This window comes from Salminus brasiliensis, chromosome 18 (assembly GCF_030463535.1).
Source record: "Salminus brasiliensis chromosome 18, fSalBra1.hap2, whole genome shotgun sequence".
Taxonomy (NCBI): Eukaryota; Metazoa; Chordata; class Actinopteri; order Characiformes; family Bryconidae; genus Salminus; species Salminus brasiliensis.
In genome coordinates this window covers 17141072-17167332 of record NC_132895.1, presented here as the reverse complement: position 1 = coordinate 17167332, position 26261 = coordinate 17141072, and the positions used below count along the sequence as shown (strand labels likewise).

Genomic DNA, 26261 nt, shown 5'->3' with positions numbered 1-26261 from the left:
CCCGGCACATCTTACAGCAGCCAGCACACAACTGGAACATCTTATGATAGTTGGTACATCAAGTGGCACATCCAAAAGCAGCCAGCACACCAACCAACACATCCTAAAGCAGATGGCACATTATACAAAAGCTGGCACATCAAGTGGCACATTCTAAAGCAACTGACACACCAACCGGCACATCCTAAAAAAGCCGGCACACCAATCAGCATATCTTAACACAGCTGGCACAGCAACCAGCACATCACCAGGCTGCTGTGCATCTAACGGCAATGACTATGTCTTAAAGCAGTAGGCAAACAATATTAACACATATGAATGCATCCAACACACCAACCGGCACATCCTAAACAGTCTGCAAACCAATCAGGACATTAAAGCAGACAGTTCATCAACAGGCTATCGGCACACCAAATGTGGCAAAACAAAAAACACAAAAAAGTCAATACAAATTCAAATTAAACAAATCGATTATAATGTTCCAGAAATTGACGCAGTTGAACCCGCCACCCTTAAACTGATATCAACCTGTTGCAGCACTATGAGCAGAGCATTTATCCTTGAGTGTACTTTGGTTTTTACTTGTTTTTCACATCATGCATAAAAACCAGATGTGTAAAAACTCAATATATGCGTAAAAATGTGCTCTATATCTCAGAATGCCCCTTAACTGCACCAGTCAATCATGCTGCCAATCTTGCTGGGGCAGAAACAGGGAACACATTTACCAGTGTATTCTTAACAAACCAGTATGTGCTCTAAATGAGCAGTGAGATGAACTTCAGAACTAGAAAAACTGAATGTATAAGGACTCATGTTCATGCTCCAGCACTGCTAAGAATTCCCTCACACACACTAATCTGAGCTTGAATTTGGTTAGGAAAAGAGTTTCCAGTATGATTTGATAAAATTATTTGTTGTATATTTTGTTGATTCAAAAATGTACCTAATACCTTAGAATAAACACAGAATGACAAAAAAATTAAAAAATACAAATAAAAAGAAAATCCATCTTCAGTCAGACCAGAGTTTAGAATCTGTTCATACAGATGCCAGCTGCTTTAGTATGTGACAGGCAGTGTGCCAGCTGCTGTAGGATATGCTGGATGGTGAACCAGTTGGTGTGCATGCTGCTGTAGGATGTGCCAGATAGTGTGCCTTTTGCCTTATGATGTGCTGGTTGGTGTGCTGGCTGCTTTAGGATGTACCGGTTGGTGTGCTGGCTGCTTTAGGATGTACCGGTTGGTGTGCTGGCTGCTTTAGGATGTGCCGGTTGGTGTGCTGGCTGCTTCAGGATGTGCCGGTTGGTGTGCTGGCTGCTTCAGGATGTTGCGGATGGTGTGCCAGCTGTGGTAGGATGTACTGATTGGTGATTCAGCTGCATTAAGACTACCAGTTAGTGTGCTGGCTGCCTTAGGGTGTGCCGGGTGATGTGTCAGTTGGTGTCCTGGCTGCTTTTTGATGTGCCTGATTGTATGCTGGCTGCTTTATGATGTGCCACTTGGTGTGCTGGTTGCTTTAGGGTGTGGCAGATTGTGTCATCTGCTGTGGGATATGCCGGGTGGTACTGCTCAGTAGCCTGCAGTTTTATTTAACTTATACTGTGCACTGAATATACTGTCCATTGAGTATCCTGCCATTTACACAGACTGAATCATTTAGCAAATTGCTAGTTCAACATACTAAACAATCTAACTGAAATTAGGGCTGTGGATATGTTGGTTGTTTGTTTGCATACATTTAAGTAGCTTGAATGTTTGGTAGTTTTGTATAAAAATATCACATTTTAAATATAAACAAAGTCAGTAAAGTAATAAGCTAGCATTTAAAACTTGTAATTAATCATGATGATTTGCAGTATAATGTGATGATTAACACAATAATTGATTGACACCACTATTACAACTGGTCCTTTTTACAACTGGATAAACAATTTTTACTAATGGACACATAAAACAGCTTTGAGAGGAGTTCAAAAATGGTTTTATGTACAAAACAGAAATAAATAAATAGACCTGGACAAATAAGTGCCATAGAGTAAAAGAAAAGTGTCAAATAAAGTACTCTTTAGATATACAGTATAGGGTTATGATAGAAAAACATGACATTGTACTTCAGTCCCAAAGTAGGGATTTAATAAACTCATTTTTGTAATAGACAAGAATTATTATTATTTATGTTCATAAAAATCACCCCTTTCCCTTTTCATCCTTCCAATATTTCCCATAAATGTCAAACAAGTTACTTCTTTTTTCTCTCAAATCTTACAATTAACTTTGAACATGTACAACCCCTTTTCTTTTCAATAAATCTTTAGAATATACCTTATTAATTCAGAAATAATGCACAGTTTGGTTGGATTCATCTGTTGTGGTCCGTATTTGCAATGTAACATATGTGTATTTACACCATTATTGGCAGAGATACGTAAATACCATGTAAACCGTCAAGCTGATGCATCTCCTCAACAGACAACATAATAATTACACCTTCAATGTTTATGATGGAGCTGCTCCAAAAGGTTTGAAATCCTCTTCAGAAACATATCTCTCAGCATGCAGACGTTTCATATACAGAACACCACGCTGCTTAAAAGAATATAACCATATGTGTATGAAAGCTGAACAAAAGAAAGCTGCTGAATCTACAGTCCACTGTGCACACTGACCACAAGGTCAGATAGGATCAAGACTCTCCGCTCTTCAAACAAATCACAGCATGGATTCTCTCGACAGTCTCTGTTTTAAGTCCCTCTCTTTGACTCCCATTCCTGGAGTTGGGAAGAAAGAGACAGGAGACAGACCAGATTTAGCTCAACACATCTCAAGATGCCTTTGCTTGCTTAAACATACAGTTTAGCATTATTCACCATAATCTGTAGCAGTTGCATCTGTATCAATGACAGTTACCACAGAGAATTCAGCAACTGCCCACTGCCCACTGGAATGTGTTTCTAGGCAACAGGGTTTCACATGTTTTCATGGCATCAAAATGATCTGTGGTAATTACTGATACGGTACAGATGCAGCAGATAGAGATTAGGTCAAAAAAATGTGTAACGTTTACTTTAGTTTAGTTTTCTGAACAGTACCTTGGCCTTTTGCATGACGTTTCCTCTGGTGGATGCATAAAGAGATGGAGGACGCTTGCGCATCTCAGATGCACAATTCACAGGTAGAGAGGCCTCACTGTAAGGACTTTCAGCTTTCCTTATCTGACCCTGAGTGAAAAGAGGTATAAAAAAATTAACTCAAGAGGAAAAATCTATAATAATACTTGCTAGATCTAATAATAGCTAATAATAGGTATGTCAGGTATGCCCCCCTAAAAAAACATAACACATTTAGGTGGCCAAACATTAAAATGTAGACATGTGTAATCTTCTTTGTATAATATTTGCTTTTATTAGGTCTAGATGGAGACATATAACATCAGTACGGTATGACTGAGTCACAACTGATATCTCTTCAAACATGCTTCTTTCACTTTCAGCGATGGTTTTGTATCAACTGTAGGGGGAGCCTAAGACCAAGGTATGCAAATTCTCTTTTTTTTTTTAAAAAGCTTTAAAAAACTTAATGTTGTTTGCAATTATATTATGTATGTTACATAATTATATATGTATATTGTATTAAAGGCCTAAACAATATAAAGTTGGGCATGGTGACCTTATATTTAGTTGCTCCAGCTGCAAATTCTATTGCCAATGCTTTTCTATAAAGATGAAACAAGCTGTGAAACTGGCTGTACACCTGGATCAACTATGGGTGCACTTTAAAGTAGATAAATTCACTAATTAGAAGAGATGGCTTGATACTTTTGGACATTTAGTGCATGTATGTAAACAGTAGTGGTAGTGTAGTGCTGTTCAGACCCTGGCATGTAGGTCTAGTACCTTATTAGTAGGTTTGTTCTCAGCAGGTGCCCCCAGCACACCTCCAGCCAGTGACTTCTTCAGATTCTCCTTCACCTCAGTGAGCCGCAGCTCCAGATCCACTCTCTCAGCCTCCTTCCCCCTGCAGCTCTCCTCCAGCTCCGCCACACGCTTCTCCAAATTCTTCTGCTGCTTACCTGCACATATTACATACACACACACTTGTAATGCCATACATCATAGATATTATTGCTATCCTAAGGAAATGTTGTATCTCCAGAAGCCTTTACATCGGTTAATGTAATTGTCATACAACGCTCAATGTTTTTTCAAATGGTGCAAAAATAGAGCTGTAAGATTTATGAGTACTGATTATATTAATATGCGGAGCAAATGACCAGGGCCTCTTCATAAAACTTTGTGAACACTGAACCTTTCTATTTTGTTATTAAAAGGCCCATATTTTACCACAGATGCAAATAAATACAGTGAAAAGAATTTCTTATTTTAAAGAAAGTATTTACTATCTTGTGAGCTAGTTTGTAGCTTGGTTCCAGATTTCTCCTAAACGTTCCCAGCCAGCTTGTGGATTCGATCAATTCCATCAGCAGCTCATCTGATTTAACATCATGAAGCATTAATTTACCAAACCAGCTGTTGGATGATACTATACAAAATAATCAAATGAGTCCCATGAGGAGAGCTTTGGAAATGTTTTAATGAACACATAAAATCACTACTTTTTATGTATGTCATTGATATTTATTCTAATATTAGTATTTTACTGAGTAATTAAAACATTACTGCCCAGGAGATTTTTACTTCTAATTTTCACAGGTGGCTAAAATGTTCGCACAGTACTGTATGTAAATATGCAGATTTTCTTTCATTTAAACTCCTTTAATTAAGAGATTTTGTCAGTAGGTGGCGCCATAACATCATACATGATCCAAGGGAAAACTCAGGACACTAAATATCTTTGAGGTTTTATAAATTCTGATCATTCACAGCACTGCTTCTGCTCAGGCTGTGTAATTAGAGAGCTTGTCATGCTTACCCGTGGCTCCTTTAAGGTCCTCTTTCACCTCTCTTTTCTCTTTGCGGAGCAACACCAGAGCTTTTCTGATCTCTTCCTTTTCCTTCTCCAGCTGCTCTTTCTCATTTAAATATCGACGTGCATCCTCCTCTGCTCTCGTCTTCCCGTATTTCCCATACTGATTCACAGCTGAGAGACATAATACACTTAACTGTTAGATCTCCATTCATTTCCAATGAACTGACTGGTAATGATACAGACGGTTCTCATTAAACCATTGAAAGAGCAAGTAAGGACTTACAAGAGCCGTGTCTCTTCACAGTGACTAGGGGGTTGACCTTTGGCGTATCAGTGCTGGAGAATGACGAGTGGCGCTTCACTGAGGGACCTGATTTAGCCTGAGTCTCTTCTATCTGCTAATGGGATCATGAGGAGACAGTATAGAGAGTAAAACGATGAGAATGGAAAGATGCAGAACAATGGCAGAACGAAGAGGGTCAATTGAAAAAGAGAGAAGTTGTGAATGGGGGGAGAAGGTATAATGCATATATCATCAATTTTACACCTCTACTGATGACTGGCCCCATTGTGGTAATACGTTATCAGTTTAGTAACATACCAGAACACTCTCATAGGGAACCTCGTCATAGGTGCGAGAGTCAGTGGAGGCACTGCTGGAGGACGTGGCCCATCTGGAGAAAGCAGAACAGGGAGGAGTATTAGCAAATACAGGATTACAGTTTCAGGATACTCCAACCTTGTGCAAAAACATTACAATCAAATTAATAAACACTCAATTTAAGCAAATAAAGTGAACTAGGATTTGCATCCCAATACTACATGTTGCGTTACTTCACTGTTTACTTTTAGTCTTGAAGTACTTGGGGGAAAAAATTACACCACTGTCCGAATACACAACTGTACAACTGTAAATAAAACAAGTATGAGCATACAAGGAGCTCTACTAACAGGAACGAGTGGCGGGCTGCATCTCTAATGCAGCTGATTGTGTCCACATCCACATAGTCATAGTGTAGAGCCTCAGGAGTGGTAGCGCAACCAGCCTCTGCTAACAGCACGCCAAGCCAGCGACCCATCTCTTCAGAACAGCTGGCCTGTGACACACACACACACACACACACACACACACACACACACACACACACACAAGATTGTGTTCTTAGCAAGGTTAAATCTAATATTACAAAATGGAAACTTTCATCAATCGATGATGTGTGTCTAACTGAATACCTCTAGAGCAGTTACTTCATGGCCTTCTCGCATGATACGGAAGGCAAAGGGGTGCTTTGGCCCAAGACCAGGTAAAACCTCAACACCACGAAGAGCCACAGCATTAACGTGAGTGTGTATATCTCCTCTGTCTTTATGGAGATACAAAGTGCCACTCCTCACACAACACCAACGCTCCTTCCAGCACTGATTCACTAGAACATTCAGATAACCTGAGAGGAGAGAAGAACACAGATGATCCTAACTGAACTGATACTAACTGATATAACCTTCCATTATCTTGTTAGGTCCATTAGCCTCTTTAGCATAGCTAACAAACAAAATAAATACTAAGACTAAATTGGATAGCCATCACCAAGTGGGAAAGGTCACCCATTAGAAGATATATGCACATGCTTTCATCTCTAAAATATGTGATTCTTATAGTTCTTAGATCAACAAGATTCTGTTTCAAGTAATTTTGGATTGTTTCTGTTGTTCCATCCACTACGAAGTGTTCATATAATATAATATTAAATATTATATTCAAATTGTAGAGAAATTTAATAGAATAAAAATGATCAAATGTCTACATTGGTTACATAGACTACATAAATATTCCAGCAAATAGTTACAAATACGCTGCCTTTCGTCAGATATTGTTATTTGGCTGTTGTGAGCTGAAATTATGATTTTTTTTTTACAATTGTCAAAATTACATATAACAGCTACTACTATAAGACACATGTAGGTTCACTGGTGGTTTTGGATAGTAAATAAAATTACTACATTTACATTTACAGAATCTTTTCATCAGTAAGACCTACTTTACATCTGGTCACAAGATAATATCTGAAAATGGCCAAGCCACATAAAATGCAAGTGTAAACGCACTGAATATGCATTTAAAGCAGATACAAAATCCGATCACTCAAACCACTTCAGGAGGTGGTCTGAGACGCATTTCATATCTCTCTCCAAGATACATTCCACAACCAGAACTCCTCCCAGTACAACAGAAACACCAGTAGTAATTGTCTAGCAAAGGGCAAATTTGCATGTTCTGTCCCACACAGCGATCAGAGTACCTGGAGACATATTTGGCTACCAAGTGTAAATACTTGTGGCTAAATACAATCCAGAGCTAAAGACAATCACATCTGAATGAGTTTGTTTATATCTCAACCACTGAATTATGCAGCATTCTGAATGAAGAGTGTAAATTGATCCCTTTCTGGAAAACGAATCGAAATGACAAGAATTGTGAGGTTTTGGTCAGATAGCAATGATGTACACAGCAAGAACATTTACCACATTTTCAATGCCCCCCCCTAGTGCAGCTAGAAATGCTGATGCATCACTCTGAGGCTAAAAATGTGAGCTGAAATGATGACTACACTGAATAACTTTCAGATGAAAGTCTCTCACCACAGCGTGGGTTGTCATCAGTGTGGGAGAGAGTGGTGGTCTCTCCAGGCAGAGGAGGCTTCTTCTTGGAGAAACTGATTATGCGGTTGATTTTTCGGCCGGCAGCACGACTCATAGATCCAGTCAGCTCAGAGAATGCCCCCCTCTTAACCTTCCCTACAGAAGCAACCACAGCAGGCACCGTGAGAGGAGTCATTCAAAGGATATGACACAACTTCAGCACACATGCTCAAAGTTCAAGCTCCAGCTTCTTTTCTAGATAGATATGCTAACGATTACTTTTGAATTCAGTAATTCTCTGTGGTTTCAAAAACATTTGAAACAGCCTGTAGAAAAAACACACACACACACACAAAATACACTGTGATTCTTAAAACTGCACATCAAACACAAAAAGTATGGGCTCAACCAGATACATCCTTCCTCCGATCCCTCCTGCCATTGTCTAATCCTTATGTGACAGAACTCAAGGGAAGCAGGTTGTATCTGGAACACACTGTCTACTTTCTGACCTCAGCAGGGGATTTTCAGGCAAGACCATATCCCCTAAAGTTGGCTGTAGAGGATTCTTTGAATTGATGCCCTTAAAGAGACCTTTACATGGATTAAAGAACCTTTAAGGGACTTTTAAATTGATGCTTTTTAAAAGGAAAACTCCAGTGTTTTAGTTGAATCTAATCACTGTGAACTAAATCTGTAGCATACAATCACCACAGACAATAAGTTTGACGCATTTCCCTGTATGCCGTATAAGGACAGTAAACTGACTCACTGTGGTTAGTGACCATCTGCCTGTTAACCCTTTATTTTCACCTTCAATACAAGAATGGACCCATAAACAATGCAGGAACAGCAGAACTAAATGAACATGTTGCTTACCGTTTTCACCACTCTCCCGAGCAGAGTCTCCATTGGCAATACTGTCGGAATCTGAGGTATGTTTATCAGCAGTCATCATCTAAAAAGACAGAAAATGTCACATAAATTACATAAAACACACAATACTGTACATTTACAGTAGGCTACAAGTTATTCCTTTTTCATTATCAGAATAAAATGCAGAAAAGACAAAATGCCTTAAATATATATATATATAATATATATAAATATTTTTATTTTCCCACTATTTTTTTTCCACTCCTTCGAAGTTCTCACATTTCAAGTAATCACAAATACATTTAATAGTGTTAAGATCTGGACACAGGGGTGGTCAGTCCATTGTTCTGTGGACAGCAGCAGTTTAGGCAGATAGATTTTATTGAATTACAGCAGTTCCACAGCCTTTTCTGACACAAGGTGTTGAGACATCTTCTCAAAGTAAAATGTTGGGACAGAAACACCATTGGACCTTATTTAGATCTGAAGCAAGAGAGCTTTATATTCTTTCTCTCACAAAGGTGAAAGTACTGTTAATCTGACAGGAAGGTCTAGCAGGTCCTGCACAGTTGTTAGGAGTCCCATTTATTGGTGTATTCTGATGCTGTTTTATTTATTTTTCACCTTTGACTTCTGTGCACATTTTATATGTAATCTCCTCAATAATATCTCATAGAAAAGGAACAACTTTAACTGTTAGTGCCATATTGACTAGAGAATAAATAACTGAAGGGTGGTTTTTGACTTTTCCACAATATATATATATATATAACTGGTAGATCAGTGTATATATGGCTCACCTTGTCCAACTCTGTCTTGCGATGGATCATTGGAGAACAGGACGTCTCTTGTGCACTTGTGGTGTTTGACATAGTTGTAACGTCCTGAATGGCCTAAATTGGTTAAGCCATAGAGAGAACATCTGTGAACTCCCCTGATATTTAGTCACATGGTGGGCTCTATGAGCCAAGTATGAACATTTACTGGCCACTTTATTAGAAGGCCACCGTATGTACACTCACTGTCTACAGACAACAACTGAATTACCTTAAGCCAGCTTTCAGCTTGTTCTTTACTCGGCACAGCCAGCACTAAAGACTCTCCACCAGGCATGGAGAATTTAAGCTCATGCTTCTTGCGCCGACCGTCTTTGCACACATATATGACGCTACACAGGTTCAGAGGCAGGTCAGTGTGTGGAGTGCGGTCTTTAGGGTTCTTGAAACACTAGGGAAGGAGCAGATAACTGTTAGATATTGTTCATCATGACCATACTTATACTTTTAAAATTGCTTTAGTTTGTACTGTAGGTGTATTGCCAGCACTGCTGACCTGTAGTCTGTTCTCTCGGATGATGGTTAACTGTTTGGCCCACTGACCGAATCGCTTCTTGCGTAGTAAGAAGGCATATTTGCGGCAGTCCTTCATTGGGCCCACAGGACTCTCCTCCGAGGGCCACTGGTGTGTCCTCTCTCTACCTTTAGCCTCCTCATCCTCTTCATCATATGACTCATAAGAACTACTCAGGGCATCTGAGTCGTTGTCTGGTAATATATAAATAATAAACACAATCATGGGAGTATCAAGTAAGCTATAGAACAGAATACTGTATTTTTTACAGATGTGCTATTATTTTCTTAAGATATTGTGGTTGCTGATGCAATCCATTATTGCTTTTCACAGGCAGTTCAGCTCTCAAGCACAGTAAGAGCACAGTAACTGATATCACATAATACATATTGTACAGTATAGACACATACAGTAACTCATACACCTATTCCAGTGGGTAATGCTAAAATACACGTTCAGAATTTATGTAAAAACCAAGGGATACGATGTTGCCAACTTATTTCTGCTTGTGGTTGTGCAACTGGATGGAGTTAGGCTTCAAGGAAAGTATTTTAACGTGTATTTAGAGCAGTTTCCCAAAACAAATGATTCTTTTCATGGAAAAACCTTGCACTCCTTCAACAGACATAGACTGTATGCATATTTTAAAAACGGATGTTCCTTACAAGAGTTTTTGCATGGGCCATTCAGACGAGTTATTGGGTAATTGTTGTCAGCATCTTCGTAATAGGCATCCTCAATTGAATTTGGTGGACTGGAATTGCCTGATATAGAAGACAAAGTCAGTAAGAGATGAGGTTGTGTCTGTTATGCTATACAGATTTATGGCAGTAAATAATAATAATAATATTCTGAGAGCATTACTGTGGGTGGTGATATACTGAGGTATACTGTCTGCTTCCAGTGGAACAGCCTCCTCATAGTAATCCTCAGGAGGGGGTGTGGTGGGCAATGGAGGGGGCGTGTCTGTGGGGCTCTGAGGAAAGGCATTTATTAAATTAAATTCAAGAAACAAAAATTCTAAAAATTTGCATGTAACAAAAACAATCTAATTTTTCTACATTGTAAACATCAGGTGCAGATATGTATGCTGTCACAGATTTTTAACACACATGGTGGTCTATAACTGCTACACTGGTTATTGGTTTGGCATGTCTTACTGATTTTGATGGTGGATGTTTAGATGTTTCTTCTTCCTCCTGATTTTGTAGCGCCTCAGGAGACTCCCTAAACTCCTTCAGGTCGCAATCTGAACATACAATATTTACAATAGAACTGTAAACGAAAGTAACGGTCAGCTATGTCCACAGCAATAAGTATGTCCATGAACCTGCAGAAAAAAATCAAACTTACCAAATTCTTCAAACAGTGATTCCACAAAGCTTGTACCATTTCCATAGAGAGAAGTGTTCATATAAATGAAGTCACTTCCAGTCACTGCACAGAGAAAGAGGATTATGGAATCAGAAAATGGAATCAAGACACCAATAATCAAGAAAGTACAATCTGATAGGGGAATTGACTAAAATTAGATATGAAAGGTGCTCTATGGCTCGGGGTTTAAAACATGAGGAAAAATGCTAATCCATGGAGTTCTTTTTAAATACACCAATGTGAACATATATTAACGGACTTTTGTGTTCACTGCCATGTATTAAAATTAGTTTCATTAAATAAAGAATGCTATAGCACAACGGCAACAGTGTGCAAAAGTTGAGAATCAACTTGCCAAATGTTTGTGGACACCCCATCTAATAAATGCATTCAGCTACTTTAAGTTCACCCCCTTACTCTGACACAGACGTGCAAATACACACATGCACAGCTTGTCTAGTCCCTGTGGTAAAGTATCGCTAATAGAACAGGACTCTCTGGAACAGATAAACATGAATCCATTGGCACCATGTCTAATTCAAGGCGGGGGCTAGAGGGTTATAGCCTCCCAGCACTGAGCTGTGGAGCAGTGGAATCGTTGACTGGAATGATGGTGCTCCATCCAATACTTTTGAGATGAGTTAGTGAGCTGGAAATGATGTGAAATGGTGATCATCCAACATCCTGACCTCACTAACACTCGTCGCTGAATGTAATCAAATCTTCTTAGCAATGTGCCAAAATCTAGTGGGATGCCTTCCCTGGACAGTAGAGACGGCTACTCCAACAAAATCAGCATGAACTCTTTTTACTACCCTTGTGTTTAGATAAAACAATGAATGAGCAGATGTCCCAATACTTTTGTCCATACTGTATATGAATCTAAACTATGAGCACAATTGTCGATGACTCCACAAAACATCAATATTTACAGGTGTATAGCATCAATATATTAATAGTGATGATTGGAGATGATTGTAGAACTTACTGTTTTTCACAAAATATTGAATTATCATATAAACAGTGCAGTTTATCCCATTTAAAACTATAGTGTATATTGTATATTGTATAAGTTTTGTGATCCACTAAAAGACCCAGATCTCTGTAGTCTGCTTCCTAATGTATGTGTCTGTGTTTTAGATCATAAACATAATGACCTAAAGCTGTGTGTGTGTGTGTGTGCTGGGTTTACCTGATGGTTGTAGTTGTCCCAGCAGGTTTCTGACCACAGTCATCTTCTCTGCAGTGGCTGAGCTCACTTGTTCGTGCTCCAGCAGCTTCAACAGCACGTTCAGCTCTTTCCACAGGTGCTCCATGGCTGTACACACACAGTGGAGGGATCAGTGAAGGGAAGTAATTAAGCTTTTTTTATCATTACATCAGCTAAGGAGCAAAAAATACCCCCAAAAAATTCCAAAATGTTTGGTGACTAAAGCCTATTTTAGTTTTGCGCTGGGGTTACAGACTAGCCAACGGGTAATGGCAGCTTATACTCCATCTGCAAGCATTGTGCAAACTGCACACGTAAATTATCACACACTTGCCTCAACTCATGTAAAGTTAAGCAATGATGCGATGGAGTAAAAGCATGGGTAAAATACAAGCGTCCAGATTGCTTCTGTTAATAGCCATGGGGTGTAATTCTGTTCTTTTTATAGCATACTATACACTTTAGGGTTAGCATGATACCAAATGAGCCTCCGTGAGCAACAAACATGTTTTAGCCTCATAGCTCCAAAATAAAAGCAAAGAAGCAAATTTCAGACATCAGACATGCCTTGAATCGGCTGATTGAAGAGAAAATAACTGCAAAAATACTAGCTCAAGGTTTCACCCATGACATGGCCAAACTCTACCACCAGGTAAAGGTATACATTCATCACTCCTTAAACTCACGACTGCAGTCGTTCATTTACCGTTAAGCTTTTATGCCCAAGCACTACACTATTCAGCAACATGGCACTGAGGGAAAGGTCCTCAGCTGTCGAAACTGGACATCTGGCCATTCTGACTGGCTGCTGGGCAAAAAGCAAGCCAAAACAACTAGTGCTTAACGCAATAAACAGGCAATGATAAGGGCATGACCTGAATTGATTTCAAATGTCAGTGTTCTTCTAATACTGTGCACGTAAAACAATAGCAGCACTGTTCTGAAGGTCTTAACAAACACAGGAAACCAGACACCCCCTCCTCAAACAAGGAATTATTTTTGGAAAACCCTGGTCTCAACCTTTACTCTGTATAGAAGATAACTTTGCTCACACATTGTAAGGAATGATGTTTGCAAGTTTTGTGAAAGTTCTCTATACACGGATTGGCTTCAGTGACTAACCTCAAATTCTAGGCCAGCAAAGCCTCAGATATTTTTTTTTTTTTTCCCCAACTTGAAAGACTAAATCTGGTCATGGCTAGTTTTTAGTTCACTCAGACCTAAAGATCAACTTTCCAAGAGTTTTCTATGATAACTTCAAACATTCTGTCCACACACTTTCATGTTTCATCATGTCACTGTACGTATATTGTGGGAGAGCCGGTTTTATTACAAAACACTCAAACACACAATCCAGAACTGTGCAAAACCGGCTCTCCTGACACCATTCTCCTGACACCGTTTTGCTGCGTCTATGACTTAGAAGTAGAACATCTTTTGGTACTAAACAGACTACTTACAACTACAATATAAATGCACTGGTATATTAAAACATATATCCATATATTCCTTTAATAAAATTTGTCATTTTTTTTTATATGCGGTTTTGTGTTGATTCTACTACTAATAATACTAGGTGCAGCCACCTAAACATGTGGCCAGGAATCCCAGAGAGCATAAATGGTCCTCCCTTTACCACCATCCCTCTGCATGCTGCTAGTCAGAGCAGGTGTCTTGTTGGATGATCTGACAGAATTGGCATTTAGCACTCTTCTCTAAGTGTGTTAAGGTGTCCAATGATGTTCTGTTAGCAGCAGAAAAAAATGTGGTTGGCTTGCTTGTGACATGTGAAGTACACCCTAGCCTTACACCTCAACTCCCAGCATTGGTGGCATTGTGTGATAAAGGAGTCCTAGCTATTGGATGGGAATTGGAAAATGACCAGATTTAGGAGATAACTGGAAGAGAAAACACTTATTTGAAGAACCATATATAAAAAGATTTTACAACACAGAGAACCATTTACCAGGCAAAGAACCATAGACATTAAACCCATGGTTTCCATGGTTCTACATCAAGCCTTTACTAAAGAACCCTTAAACAACACCTTTTTTAAGAGCAGACCCATTACATTTGTAAAGATTCCTAAATATCCCCCCTATTCTAAGAGTATAGATTAAAGCATCTGAGCTTTTCCTTATCTGGTAAAGGTCAGGTTTAAATCATGGTCACTGAGAGTGTGCTCCACACAGCAACACATGCTAACACTTCTCAATTCACACCAGACCACACCCTGACTCTGGTAAGAAGAGACCGAAAGCGACTCTCTGTTGAGATAAGGATCTGCAGGCTACCTGCTACTCATTAAGCTTTACTGATATGAGTGCAATTGCTATTAAACAACAGTAATGAATGCAGCATGTGGAAAGCTTCTTCTGCCTGTCCACTAGCACTTTCTCTTTTTAACCCAAAAAACATCTGGTGGCAGGCTTCTTTGGCCGTACGTAAATAAACAATGCAATTTCCTTAGAACTACGAGTCAGACAAACAATCACTTTAAAGCAAAGCATGAAATCACACAGAACCACTGAGACAGATCCACAGTGGAGCTGCGTCCATGAATGTGAGTATTCTCAATCAGAAGGCCAGTGAAGGACAGGGCAAACCAGGGCAAACCTGTCAGCAGTACATCCACACGTTTCTAATTTAGCATTACTGCACAAGGGACGCTCTCAATCTCTCTCAGTTCAGAGCTGCCAAGAAAAGACAGCAAGAGATCTCTCCAGACTCGACAGCTGAGCGGACATCACCATTTTCCAAAAACTAGAAGCAGTCAGAAATCCTGGGATAATCCTCAGTGCAGCTGAACTCTCCCGTGAAATGTGGTTTTAGTGCACAGAGCTGCTGTACGATTGGACTTACTCTTCACTCTCAGTCCCTCTTCATTACGGCTACAGTTATCTGCAGAGACATACTTTACTTTTTCACTATTTTAACCACCCCCTCTTCATTTTCTCTCTGTCCTCCTCCTCATTCCTGACTGTTTTGCTGTTTTGAATCTGAGAAAGAACACAAAGACGTGATTGCAAGTCAATTTAATAAAATTGACTTGCAACACACACATACATATATATATATATATATATATATATATATATATATATATATATATATATATATATATATATATATACACATATACATATACACATATATATATATATATATATATATATATATATATATATATATAAAATCACTAATAGCATCAAAAAGATGACACTTTTGTCATACAATAGGTTTTAAAGACTAAGCTGCTGGACACAGACCTTTCATTCAGACGTTTACAGCAATCAGACGCTGAGTGGCTCTTGCTAGCTGACCTTATTTGAGGGGACACAATTAGCACAAATCACAGCTAAGACTCTTTTCATTCGTTTTTTCACTGAGAAAGCACTTAATGGACAACAGGTTGTTTCCTCAGGACATGCTCTTCCTCTCTCCTTGAGAGAAGGAAGTGGAAGTGTGTGTATGTGTGTGTATGTGTGTAAACCAAAAATGAGATAGGAGGAAGGTGAATGGGGCGGAAGCTGAGAGTGCAGAGAGAAGGATATCTCTGTTATTGTACTGAGAGCAGCGCAATCACAACTCCATGCTTGCCGCTCTCCAGAGGGCCATTGTATGCGTGTATGTGTGTGTGTGTATGCTTTGGCTTGGATGAGGGAGTCACCCGTCCTGTTTCCGAGGGACTCTCATTCCCACACAGCTTCCCCCTCCGAACCCTATCCACTGTCTGGCCCTCTACTAACCTACTCCAAAAACTAGGTCAGGTTCGAACAAGCCAATGAATCAGTCAGAAATCAGATGTACATTTTTCTCTTGTTCCAAACGCAGTCCATCAGCCTAAAAATGTTTTTGGGGGGATTCTGAACTGGAGCTGACAAGCTGGCTAACAAGTAGCTAACAAGTATAAGACCCTTTTTAAGATGATATGTAATATGTATGACACGTAAGAACAAAAAAAAGTATATTGAATTAAATAAATAAATAATAATAAAAACAGTATTAAACAGTATTAGCATCCATTAGCATCCACTTTCATTGGTAACAGTATGTCATGCGGTGTCAAAAACCACATAGCAGCCACGGAAGTCTATTTGAGATTATTTAACAAGCAAGTGTGCAAGGATTGAGGAGTGCGGTTTGTATGATGCCACTAAACAGCTACAGGCCGGTGGCACTGACTTCCCATCTGATGAAGTCACTGGAGAGGCTGGTCCTCAACCACATCCGCCCTCTGGTGAGCCCATCCATGGACCCTCTTCAGTTCGCCTACCAGCCTGGTGTCGGGGTGGATGATGCTGTCATCTATCTTCTACACAGAGCTCTTTCTCACCTGGAGAAGCCCGGCAGCACTGTGAGGATCACCTTCTTCGATTTCTCCAGTGCTTTTAACACCATACAGCCAGGCCTCCTAAAGGACAAGTTGGGACATTGTGGAGTGGACAGTCACCTGTCAAACTGGATACTGGACTACCTCACCAACCAACCACAGTATGTGAGGGCACGGGACTGTGTCTCTGACTTGGTGGTCAGCAGCACAGGAGCCCCTCAAGGAACGGTCTTGGCACCGTTCCTCTTCACCCTGTACACTGCTGACTTCATGTACAGCTCACCGACCTGTCACCTCCAGAAGTTCTCTGATGACTCAGCGATCGTCGGCCTCATATCCAATGAGGAGGACAGCGAGTATAGAGAACTTATTCAGGACTTTGTGGACTGGTGTCTGCAGAACCATCTGCAGATAAACGCTGGAAAAACCAAAGAACTGGTAGTGGATTTCCGCAGGTGCAGACACCCCCCTCCATCAGTGAACATCCGGGGTATGAACATCGAGAGTGTGGACTCTTATAAATACCTGGGTGTTCATCTGAACAACAAACTGGACTGGTCAGTCAACACTGCAGCTCTCTACAAGAAAGGCCAGAGCAGACTCTACCTGCTGAGGAGATTGAGGTCCTTTGGAGTGCAGGGAGCACTCCTGAGGACGTTCTTCGACACAGTGGTGGCATCTGCCATCTTATATGGAGTGGTCTGCTGGGGCAGTAGCATCTCGACGGCAGATAAGAAGAGACTGGACAAACTCATAAAGAGGGCCGGCTCTGTCCTGGGGTGCTTCTTAGACCCAGTGCAGGTGGTGGGAGACAGGAGGATGACAGCCAAGCTGGCATCCATGCTGGAGAACAGCTCCCACCCCATGCATGAGACTCTGGCAGCACTGGGCAGCTCCTTTAGCGACAGACTGCTTCACCCCAAGTGTGTGAAGGAGAGGTATCGCAGGTCCTTCCTTCCTGCTGCCGTCAGACTACACAACCAACACTGCTCCCAGCGGACCACATACACACACACTTAACTACACACACATGTTCATGTTCAGGGAATACTATGTGCAATATCCCACCCCCATGTGCAATTAAGAGTCTTTTGCTGTAGATAATATTGTTTATTGCTTTTTTAATTCTTATTTATATTGTGTATATAGTGTAAATTATTTATCCAAATTTTTGTAACTGAGTGTCCTGCTATCCCTTTCTGCTGTTACACTGTGAATTTCCCCACTGTGGGGCTAATAAAGGACTATCTTATCTTATCTTATCTTATTAGGTGAAATAAAAACGTCCATTACTTGTTAGCTGTGTTAGCTGCCTCATAGCTTCAAAACACTTGGTTAGCTTGTCATTAAAGCAATGTCACTGATTTTGGTTCAGTAGTGTAGATTCCCTACAAATCAACATTTCACATAAAGTGAAAATACAAAAGCAATATAATAACCCCCCCTCCCTCATCTAAAACCACATATGTTTAGGAAAACTATGACTTTCTACATGCTTTTAAAGTCTATCTATAGCAGAAAGTATAAGATCTCAGTTTACACATGCATCATTACAGAGAAATGGCTTGACCAGCAACCCAAAGCGAGGTCCCCTTCAACAATGTACTATTATGAAGGCCAAAATTAGACAGTGAGATCACTCTGGAGGAAAGGAGACAATGCAGTGTGGAGAACTCAAAAACGCAACACAAACAATCACTCACTCATTTGCAGACATGCACAAACGCACACACACACAACACAACACAACACAACACATTCATGGGGCAAGGCAGCTGAGAGCAGCTGTGGTGTCCAGAGGCGCTGGCATTGTGGGTCAGAGGATATGTCCTGCAGCTGTGGCTTCCTGTCTGGACTGACGAAAGCACTTTCTATCAACGCCAACCTTCTGCTTCCTATTCCTCTACGCTTCAGATTCCCAAATATGACACTCTGTCAGTTACCCCCAACCCGCAATGCCTCACTGCTCTGTCCCCTCACTGTTCAATCACCTCCATCTGAGACATTGAACCTGTACCTCTTTAGTGGTTATGCTAGGAGCTCTCCAGAAACTAGTGGCTCATTTAGAACAAAGGTTAACTGCTACCAGTAGCCTACTTTTTCTGTTTGCTCGGCTAACTTAGCTAAGTATCACTAGGGTGTAAACTAGGGCTGGGCAATGAATTGAAAATCAATCAAAACTGACCTTAAAGAACCTCTAAAATTCTTATTGATGTTCATGTACTGCCCCCTTAAAAACATACTACAGCATGTGCAGTCACGTGACTCTGCCCCATCCAGTCTGCGACATGAAAGCAACTTGGAGAACTCAAACACAGAGCCAACTGAGCAACTCGAGCAGCCTATGTTCATTAATCATAAACAAGGTAAAATGGTCAATTAATCGTGATTTTGACCTAAGGTCATATCGCCGAGCACTAGGTGTGTACTTTTCCAGTACTAATGAGTTTTACCTGCTAAGACATGACTTCAGTGGTACAATCTGAAGTAACCTGTATAAACTAAGAACTTAGTAAAACTTCAACTAAAGACCCAAATCACAAATTTACCCAAAACTGATGCAACCCAGCTGTGTGTTTGTGGCACAGACACAGGTATGAGATTTCAGACCTTCTTCATCTACTGAGCACTGGACCTCAAATGCTACACACTCCCTAAAAAAGGCTCATCAGCTGTTGAAGCTTCATGCTGCGGGTGGGCGTCTCATGCACTAATCCCCTGAATACACACATATGCAGGAGTGGCACATAGAAGAGGCTTTTGTGCGCACCACTCAAGGTCACATGGAGGCCACATGGTCTTAGGGTTGGCATAATTTAATGCTGACTATTTCAGCAGACGACAGCTTATTGGGTGGAGTCAATTTCAGACAAGCAACAGACCACATAACTGAAAAGGGAGGGGAGGGAAGCTTTGAAGATCAAATCTTGATGGCTAAGTGACCCTGGGAAAAGAAGTGAAGGTCAGATTATCTGAGCTGTGCATGGAGCACGAACTCCAGAACAAGAGGAACTTGATAATAGTAGACTGTTAGAGTCCCTTGTGGATAGAGATAGACCTCTAAAGTTGTGTCATCATTTTGTAGACAGAGTCATGGCCATATTAGAAACTCCAGGAGTAAAAGCTGGATTTCTGTTTGACAAAAGTGAACTAAACTTTAGAAAATCAGCGCTATCATGCCCTGCTGTAAAAAAACATGTTTTTTCTTCAGAATGCCAATGGATTTTCTTAAATACAACATTGCTAACCAACTAGCTAAAATCAGTATCATAAGACTGGCAACCTCAACCAAATCTTTGATAGCAAAAATAAACGAGCATATGGCCAGTGCAGAAAAGCATGCCCAGGTCAGAGAACCTTCCTGTACAGACACTTATACAGACAAATAATAGATACATATTTTTGCACATTTTGCTAAAAAAACATAATGTCACCACATGTTCTGTTCCACCACAGTCTGGTCAATGCTTCATCTAAGACATTTCATGCTCAGAGAAAAAGGTTTTGCCATTTCTGAGCTTGGCTGCCTGCTTAATTCTGGGCTGCAGTCATGAGATCTAAGTCACGCAGTCATAAGAGTCCCATTTATAATTATACACCCACACAGTCTGCTCCAAACAACCTGCACCAAAGATCCCAATTCACCTGACTACCTACAAAATACGTATTTCTATTGGTCCACTACTTATGAAACACAACATAAAGCCTGAGGTTTCCAAATCAGCTCTTGGGAAGTCTGTCTCCACAGCATCAGCACATCCCAGCTTTTACCATGAGGACCCGACCACTGAATGTACTTTATGGCAGAGCACTTATGTTATTTAGCCCACTATGGTGAGTTGTACCAGCTACGGTTCTGTCATTGCGAGGATCTGACTCGGACTGGCCACATGTATGCGCTGCCTGAGGCACAAGACCTCAGAGTCTCCTGTTTTGTTACAGACCTTTAAGACTCCAGCCGTGCCTGAGGCCTCCAAATCTCCAATCCTGCTCGATGGTTCAGAGTGTCCTGTCCTGCTTGAAGGCCTCCGCCTGTTGGTTGGAGGAGCACTGGCCGTCCTACACCTGCCCCTCAAGGCTCCGCCCGGTGCTACAGAGAGCACTGGACATCCAATGCCTGCCCCCAAGGTTCCACTAGGTGCTTTGGACAGCACTTGCGACTGAGCCTGAGACTCTCATCATCAATATGCCACTCTGAGCCACCTTGCCTGTGGTGGCTCCCTGAGCTGCCTCGACTGGGTTGCCAACTACAAATCCAGTCCCCATTCTCCCATGAAGGCTCCAGCTCCTGCTTCTAGGTTTTTCCAGTTCCTGCTCCCAGATGGGCTCCTGTTCCTGTGCCCAAGTCCGTTCCACTACCTATTCCTAAGATTACTCCAGTTCCTGTTCCCAGGGCCAATTCAGTTCCAGTTCCTGCTCCTCAGACAACTTCAGTTCCTGTCACTCCAGTTTCCAGATGGCTCCTGTTCAGATTGCGCCACTTACGGCTCCTGTTCCTGCTCTGGCCATCCAGGTTGCATCAGGCCCTGCTCCCAGGGCAGCTACAGTAAAATAGGTACTTACTCTTTTGTGCTTGAGGCAAACTATCCAGAGTGAATCATTGTCGCTGTCATCATCCTCCAGGTTTTGTCTTTATGAGGCTATAAATCTCATATGTGAGTTCACACTTCAAGCCCTCACTCTAAAAAATTCCACATTAAATCTTTTTTCATTTCCAAGTTTAATCTCTTCAGGAAGAAGAGCATATCACTCTCAACATCACCTCAGACCATCCTCTTCAACATCTGACCTAACCTCTTATTAACACGCTGACACATTAGTCAGTAACCTGCAGCGAACTCGTCTGATGTTTAGCTTTGATTTCTGCTCTTTGAGGACATGAGTCAAAGAGTAGCTACCGACCAGAACACAAAGGCCGTTTGAGCCAGGGCTTGACTAGTCATGTCCTCCACTAACCCGTTAAGAGCTCCACAGAAGAGCTGCTCTTGGTGGCTGATGTTTTCTCCTGAGGAATGCAAGTGGAAGACACACTGTAAGGTCTGTGTGGATCAGGGCTCACAGGCTGCAAATGAGTGGAGCCTTTGTTTCCTTCTAACTGTGGGTATTTATAGACGTGTGCCATGTGGAGGAGAAGGCATTAGTGCAAATCTCTAGCCAGGGCCCAACCAGTATCAGCAAATAAAAACAGATCTTACAGGACATGTCTTTTCTATAGCTATAATATTTGAAGGATGTCAATGAATCTTGATATGTTTTTAGCATTTTATTAGCCAATGCATGTGTCCAGTACGCAGGTCAAAAACATCTACCCACTAAGCAAAGACCCACATCAACACAACCACATCATTTCTTCCCATGCAAAATAATGTTAAATCAGAATTACTGAAAATGTTTAGGTGGATTTTTAAGTAATCTGTATTACACGCGCTTTCTAAATATTGGAATTTAAATTCCAATTTAAAAATATCTCCATGTCTGTCTGTCTGTCTACACTATTAGTATTTTAAAAAGTTTCCTGCTTTTGTTGGAATAACTGTGTCTGCTGTCCAGGATAGGCTTTCTACTAGATTTGGGAGCAGTGCTGTGAGGATTGTTAGTGTGGTCAGGATGCTGGATGATCACCACCAAACCTCATCTCCAACTCCCCACCTCATCCCAGAAGTACTGGATGGAGCTTCATTATTCCAAAGAACACAGTTCCACTGCTCCACAGCTTAATGTTGGGGGGCTTTATATCCCTCTAGTTCACGCCTGGCATTATGCATGGGGCCAATCGATTCATATTTGCTCCAGAGAATCCTATTCTATTGGCAGTAATTCATTACAGGGGATAAGCAAGCCACGTGTACCATTTGCACATCTGTATTAGCAATGGGTACAACTTAAGTGCTTTCATTAAAAGAGTATCCACAAACATTTGGACATACCGTGTATCTATCTATCTAAGACAGATATGTATTTACAGTATCAGATATTCCAAATATCAAAGCTAATATGATGTGTATATAGTGTATTTCTCTATTTTTCGTATAATTATTCCTTTAATCTACAAGTGATCCAGCTCTCTAAAAAGGGTTCTTTGAGTGATGCCTTGTAAAGGTAGGTTCTTTACAAATGTAATGGTTCTTCACACCTTTATTGTTTAAGAGTGTAAAGTTTGCCTAAAACGTTCATCAATAGGGTCCATTATAGGATGCAGGCTTACACTGCAGGTCCAAATCTATTAAAAACACAGCAGAGAGGCTATCAGACTAATAGAAGTCTACTAGAAATAAAAAGCATGGTGACCTCCTTGAACCCATATTGGTTTTAGCTACAAACTTTAGTTTCATTTAACTGAGAGGAGTTTAAAGAATCACAACTCACACTATTCATAACTACTGCTCAGAGCACAGCCAAAAGAGAGGGCTGAAACTGTACACCCTTTGATGGGATCAAACCACAGGCAAAGATGAGTGGTTCATCACCACAGTGGACTTACCTTTTCAACAGAGAAGAAAAGCCTGCACACCCAGAAAGGGAAGTTTCCAAATGATTCAGAAACTAAAAAGAGTAACCAGCACTTGGTGAATGGCCTGTTTTTTCCTGGCATCCATGCAACAAACACACAGTTGAACACACTCCGGAGCGGATTTCCCGGATGAGGGGCAAGGCCGTTTTCACTCAGGTCAGAAATAGCCAACACACTGTCCTGGCTCTAAACCACTCTGTGATAGGAAAGGGAAACTGATAGGTAGGTGAAAGGATGAGGTGGACTACAGAAAAGGATAAAAAGTGTCACTGACAAAAGGTCCAGCTAATGTCCATTGACCCCTCACGGTGCCAAAAATGGGTTCTTTGGAGTGATGCCATAGAAGAACCACTTTTGGCTTCTGAGGAACCTTTCAGTGGATGGTTAAGGGAGATGAGGGTGAGGTAAAGTTTTATGAACCTCCATGTAATGTAGAGGTTCTACAAACATTTAAGAAAATGTCTTCTTATTATTATTAATTATTATTAATAAATTATTATTATTCACCCTAGTACCCAGAGGACAGAAATGCCAAGATAGTCAAGCTGTAATAATGTATAATAGAGTAATAGAGAGGAAGTGAAGTACTCATGAGTGCTTTCCTTTTGGTGACTGAATATACACCAAGAATGACTGTATAGGCTGTAGGCAATAATGACATCATGCAGTTGAAGTTTGCTTGGCTATTGCATCACCACTAAACAGAGCAGGTAAGTCCTTCCAGGTGTAGTTTCCATTGTCTCCTGATTATACCAATATTTCTAAATTGCTACAACATCTCTAGATCACAATTCATCTGTGATGACACAGAAGCACCTTTCCTATCTGCTTATCCCATTCTATTAATGTTTTGTTGTCTGTCAACTTATTTATTTATCTATATATCACGGAAATACCATGATGAGATTGGCTTGATGAACACTATTATATATTCTGTCATTACTATATTCTACTACATGCGTATGTAGTGTATTTTGGATTAGTTTGGCCTAACCGTGCATTTTATGATGCACTTTTACATCGCAGAAGTACTGACACAGTCTCACACTCTTCATCAAAGTCTCCGAAAGCAAAGAAGGATTTTGAGAGTAAAAGTCTTTGAAGAATGTAGTCGTTAAAGGAAGTTTTTAAAGGAAACTGGTACTTACAGTTAGAATCTGTGCTCTCCATCGCGAAAAGAAAGGACCGTTCACTTCACCGGAGCGCTCCAACGTGCAGCTACCATAAGCTTGACTCCACACGGCGTCAGCGGCCAACACAACACTGCCACTGTGGAGACCATGCGAGAACAACGTTGCTTTTTACCACCCGTTTTCTTCCTGCGCGGGGATTGGTCGGTAGCTCTTGCTCATACGCGTCGAGAATTCTGACAAGTACCGCCTCCGTCGCTGTGATTGGCTGGTAGTTTAGGTCTACCAGAACCACGAGCAGCCCGCCTGCCGTGAGAATGCGCTACCAGCCAATCCACGCGTAGGAGGCGGGATGTGTCGGAATACGGGTAGGTAATAAAAAATAATAATAAAGAGCGTTCCTGCTGAACGGTCTTCATGGTCTAAGCGCCCAAAGGTTTAATTCCTTATTACAAGCAGAACGGCTGTGTCTAAAAGCTTATGCCACACTAATACTATACTGGAATAGAAATGCAATAGATGCATTATTGATTATGTAGTGTATTCTTCTGATTTGGGTATTTATTAAGCATACGGTATTGGACACTTTATACACTGTGTACACCAATCACTTTATTAGCCAAGGAAGATTATTTTTTTTTGGGTGAAATAGCGACTGACCATGATGGACAGAATTGAATGTAAATTGCAGTGTTTCTTCTTTTCCCTTTGTCCTTTATCTTTGTCATTTATATATATTTTTAAATATTATTTTGCCTTTAATTTGTGCTTGGTTTCATTGTTGGGTGTATATTGTTTTGTGATTCTGATGCATGCTGTAGACACATAATGGACCAGGTTTTAATGACTATGCAACAGTCTATCTAGCTTCATGCAAAAAACAGTGTTAGCCACAGTTAAGAGATTTATAAAGAGTACATACCATTTTAGGCTTCATTCAAGAGGAAAATGTATGATAGATCATAGTTTAAGCTAATCAGATTAATTCATTTTTTCAGAAAGAAGAAAATTAAAGAAAGGCATCAACCAAGACGACAGAAAAAGTTCTGACATAAAATAAAACAAAATTCTACAAAGTGCTCTTTGATTCAACTCCTTCATACAAATCTGTATATGCCCACATAAAAGACACTAATTCTGACACAAAGCTGCAGGGCCCAGGCTGTATTTTTAAGAGCCTATTGAAATAGTCTCAGCCTCAACAAACCGCATTGTTTTTTTTCTAAGTTCAATGAATGAATTTGTAGCTCCGCCTGCTGGGCTCGCCACAGGCCTACACCAGTGCAGTTAAAGTGAAGTCCCGTCTACTAGATTTACTGACCACTTTTAATCAAGTCACCATCAGGGTCAGCACAGCACTGAGACTACAGATCTCCTTGAAATGATTGTGTTATTTTTCCCCCCTAATGGTCAGCCAGAGAATCAGATCACTTGTGGCACAAACTACATCAAAAATGAAAAGAAAAAATGATGTAGTTGATGCACGTTAAAGGTCAGTTAACCAAGACCTTTTCAGTGAGTCCCAGTACAGATGTATGGATGTTTATAGGCCTGCAATGTGAATTTGTATAAACAGGTAAGTGCCTAATCTTACATTAGTATCTTATTAGGCTCTTTTGTAGGCTTTAAGGATAGCATTTTGCATTCAGTACAATTGGACAGCCCTGAAATGCTTATTTTTCTAATCAGATATAGCAGCAGAAGTTGCCCCAACTCAGCTTGTAGGTATCTTTACTTTAAGAAGTATATACTTCTTTTCATTTTTTTCCCATTTTGCTCTTGGACTGGAAAATTCTGCTGCAATGTATGTTCACATTTCTTGTGGGTCATTGCAGTCTTGGTGTAGGATACAATGAATTCTGCCTTATCTGTGTATATGTCTGCAGAAAGTCCTACTTAATGAAAACAG

At 40.6% G+C, this 26261-nt stretch overlaps 1 protein-coding gene across 2 annotated transcripts; it reads right to left on the bottom strand.

The window, feature by feature from the left end:
- Nucleotides 1–1956: 1956 nt before the first annotated feature.
- afap1l1b (actin filament associated protein 1-like 1b) lies at nucleotides 1957–24469 on the bottom strand. 2 transcript variants are annotated; one of them, XM_072662329.1, is made up of 19 exons: nucleotides 24371–24469; nucleotides 12361–12486; nucleotides 11148–11231; nucleotides 10955–11043; nucleotides 10659–10770; nucleotides 10460–10558; nucleotides 9777–9988; nucleotides 9492–9671; nucleotides 9245–9337; nucleotides 8448–8526; nucleotides 7569–7724; nucleotides 6162–6373; nucleotides 5880–6025; nucleotides 5530–5602; nucleotides 5212–5326; nucleotides 4932–5099; nucleotides 3896–4071; nucleotides 3092–3220; nucleotides 1957–2770 (listed from the first exon to the last, which is right to left on the bottom strand). In XM_072662329.1, exons 1-19 carry the CDS (start codon nucleotides 24390–24392, stop codon nucleotides 2744–2746), a joined length of 2298 nt encoding a protein of 765 aa, XP_072518430.1. In that variant the 5' UTR covers nucleotides 24393–24469; the 3' UTR covers nucleotides 1957–2743. The 2 variants fall into 2 exon arrangements, with proteins under 2 accessions (XP_072518430.1, XP_072518431.1); XM_072662330.1 differs by having other exon boundaries at nucleotides 5212–5323.
- Nucleotides 24470–26261: the final 1792 nt, after the last annotated feature.

Coding starts and splice junctions, on each gene's coding strand:
- afap1l1b (XM_072662329.1), bottom strand. CDS start 24,392: ATGGAGAGCACAGATTCTAACT. Junction 10,559..10,658: donor TCAGTATATCACCACCCACA/GTAATGCTCTCA, acceptor CTTCTATATCAG/GCAATTCCAGTCCACCAAAT. Junction 6,374..7,568: donor TGATGACAACCCACGCTGTG/GTGAGAGACTTT, acceptor CTCTCCTCTCAG/GTTATCTGAATGTTCTAGTG.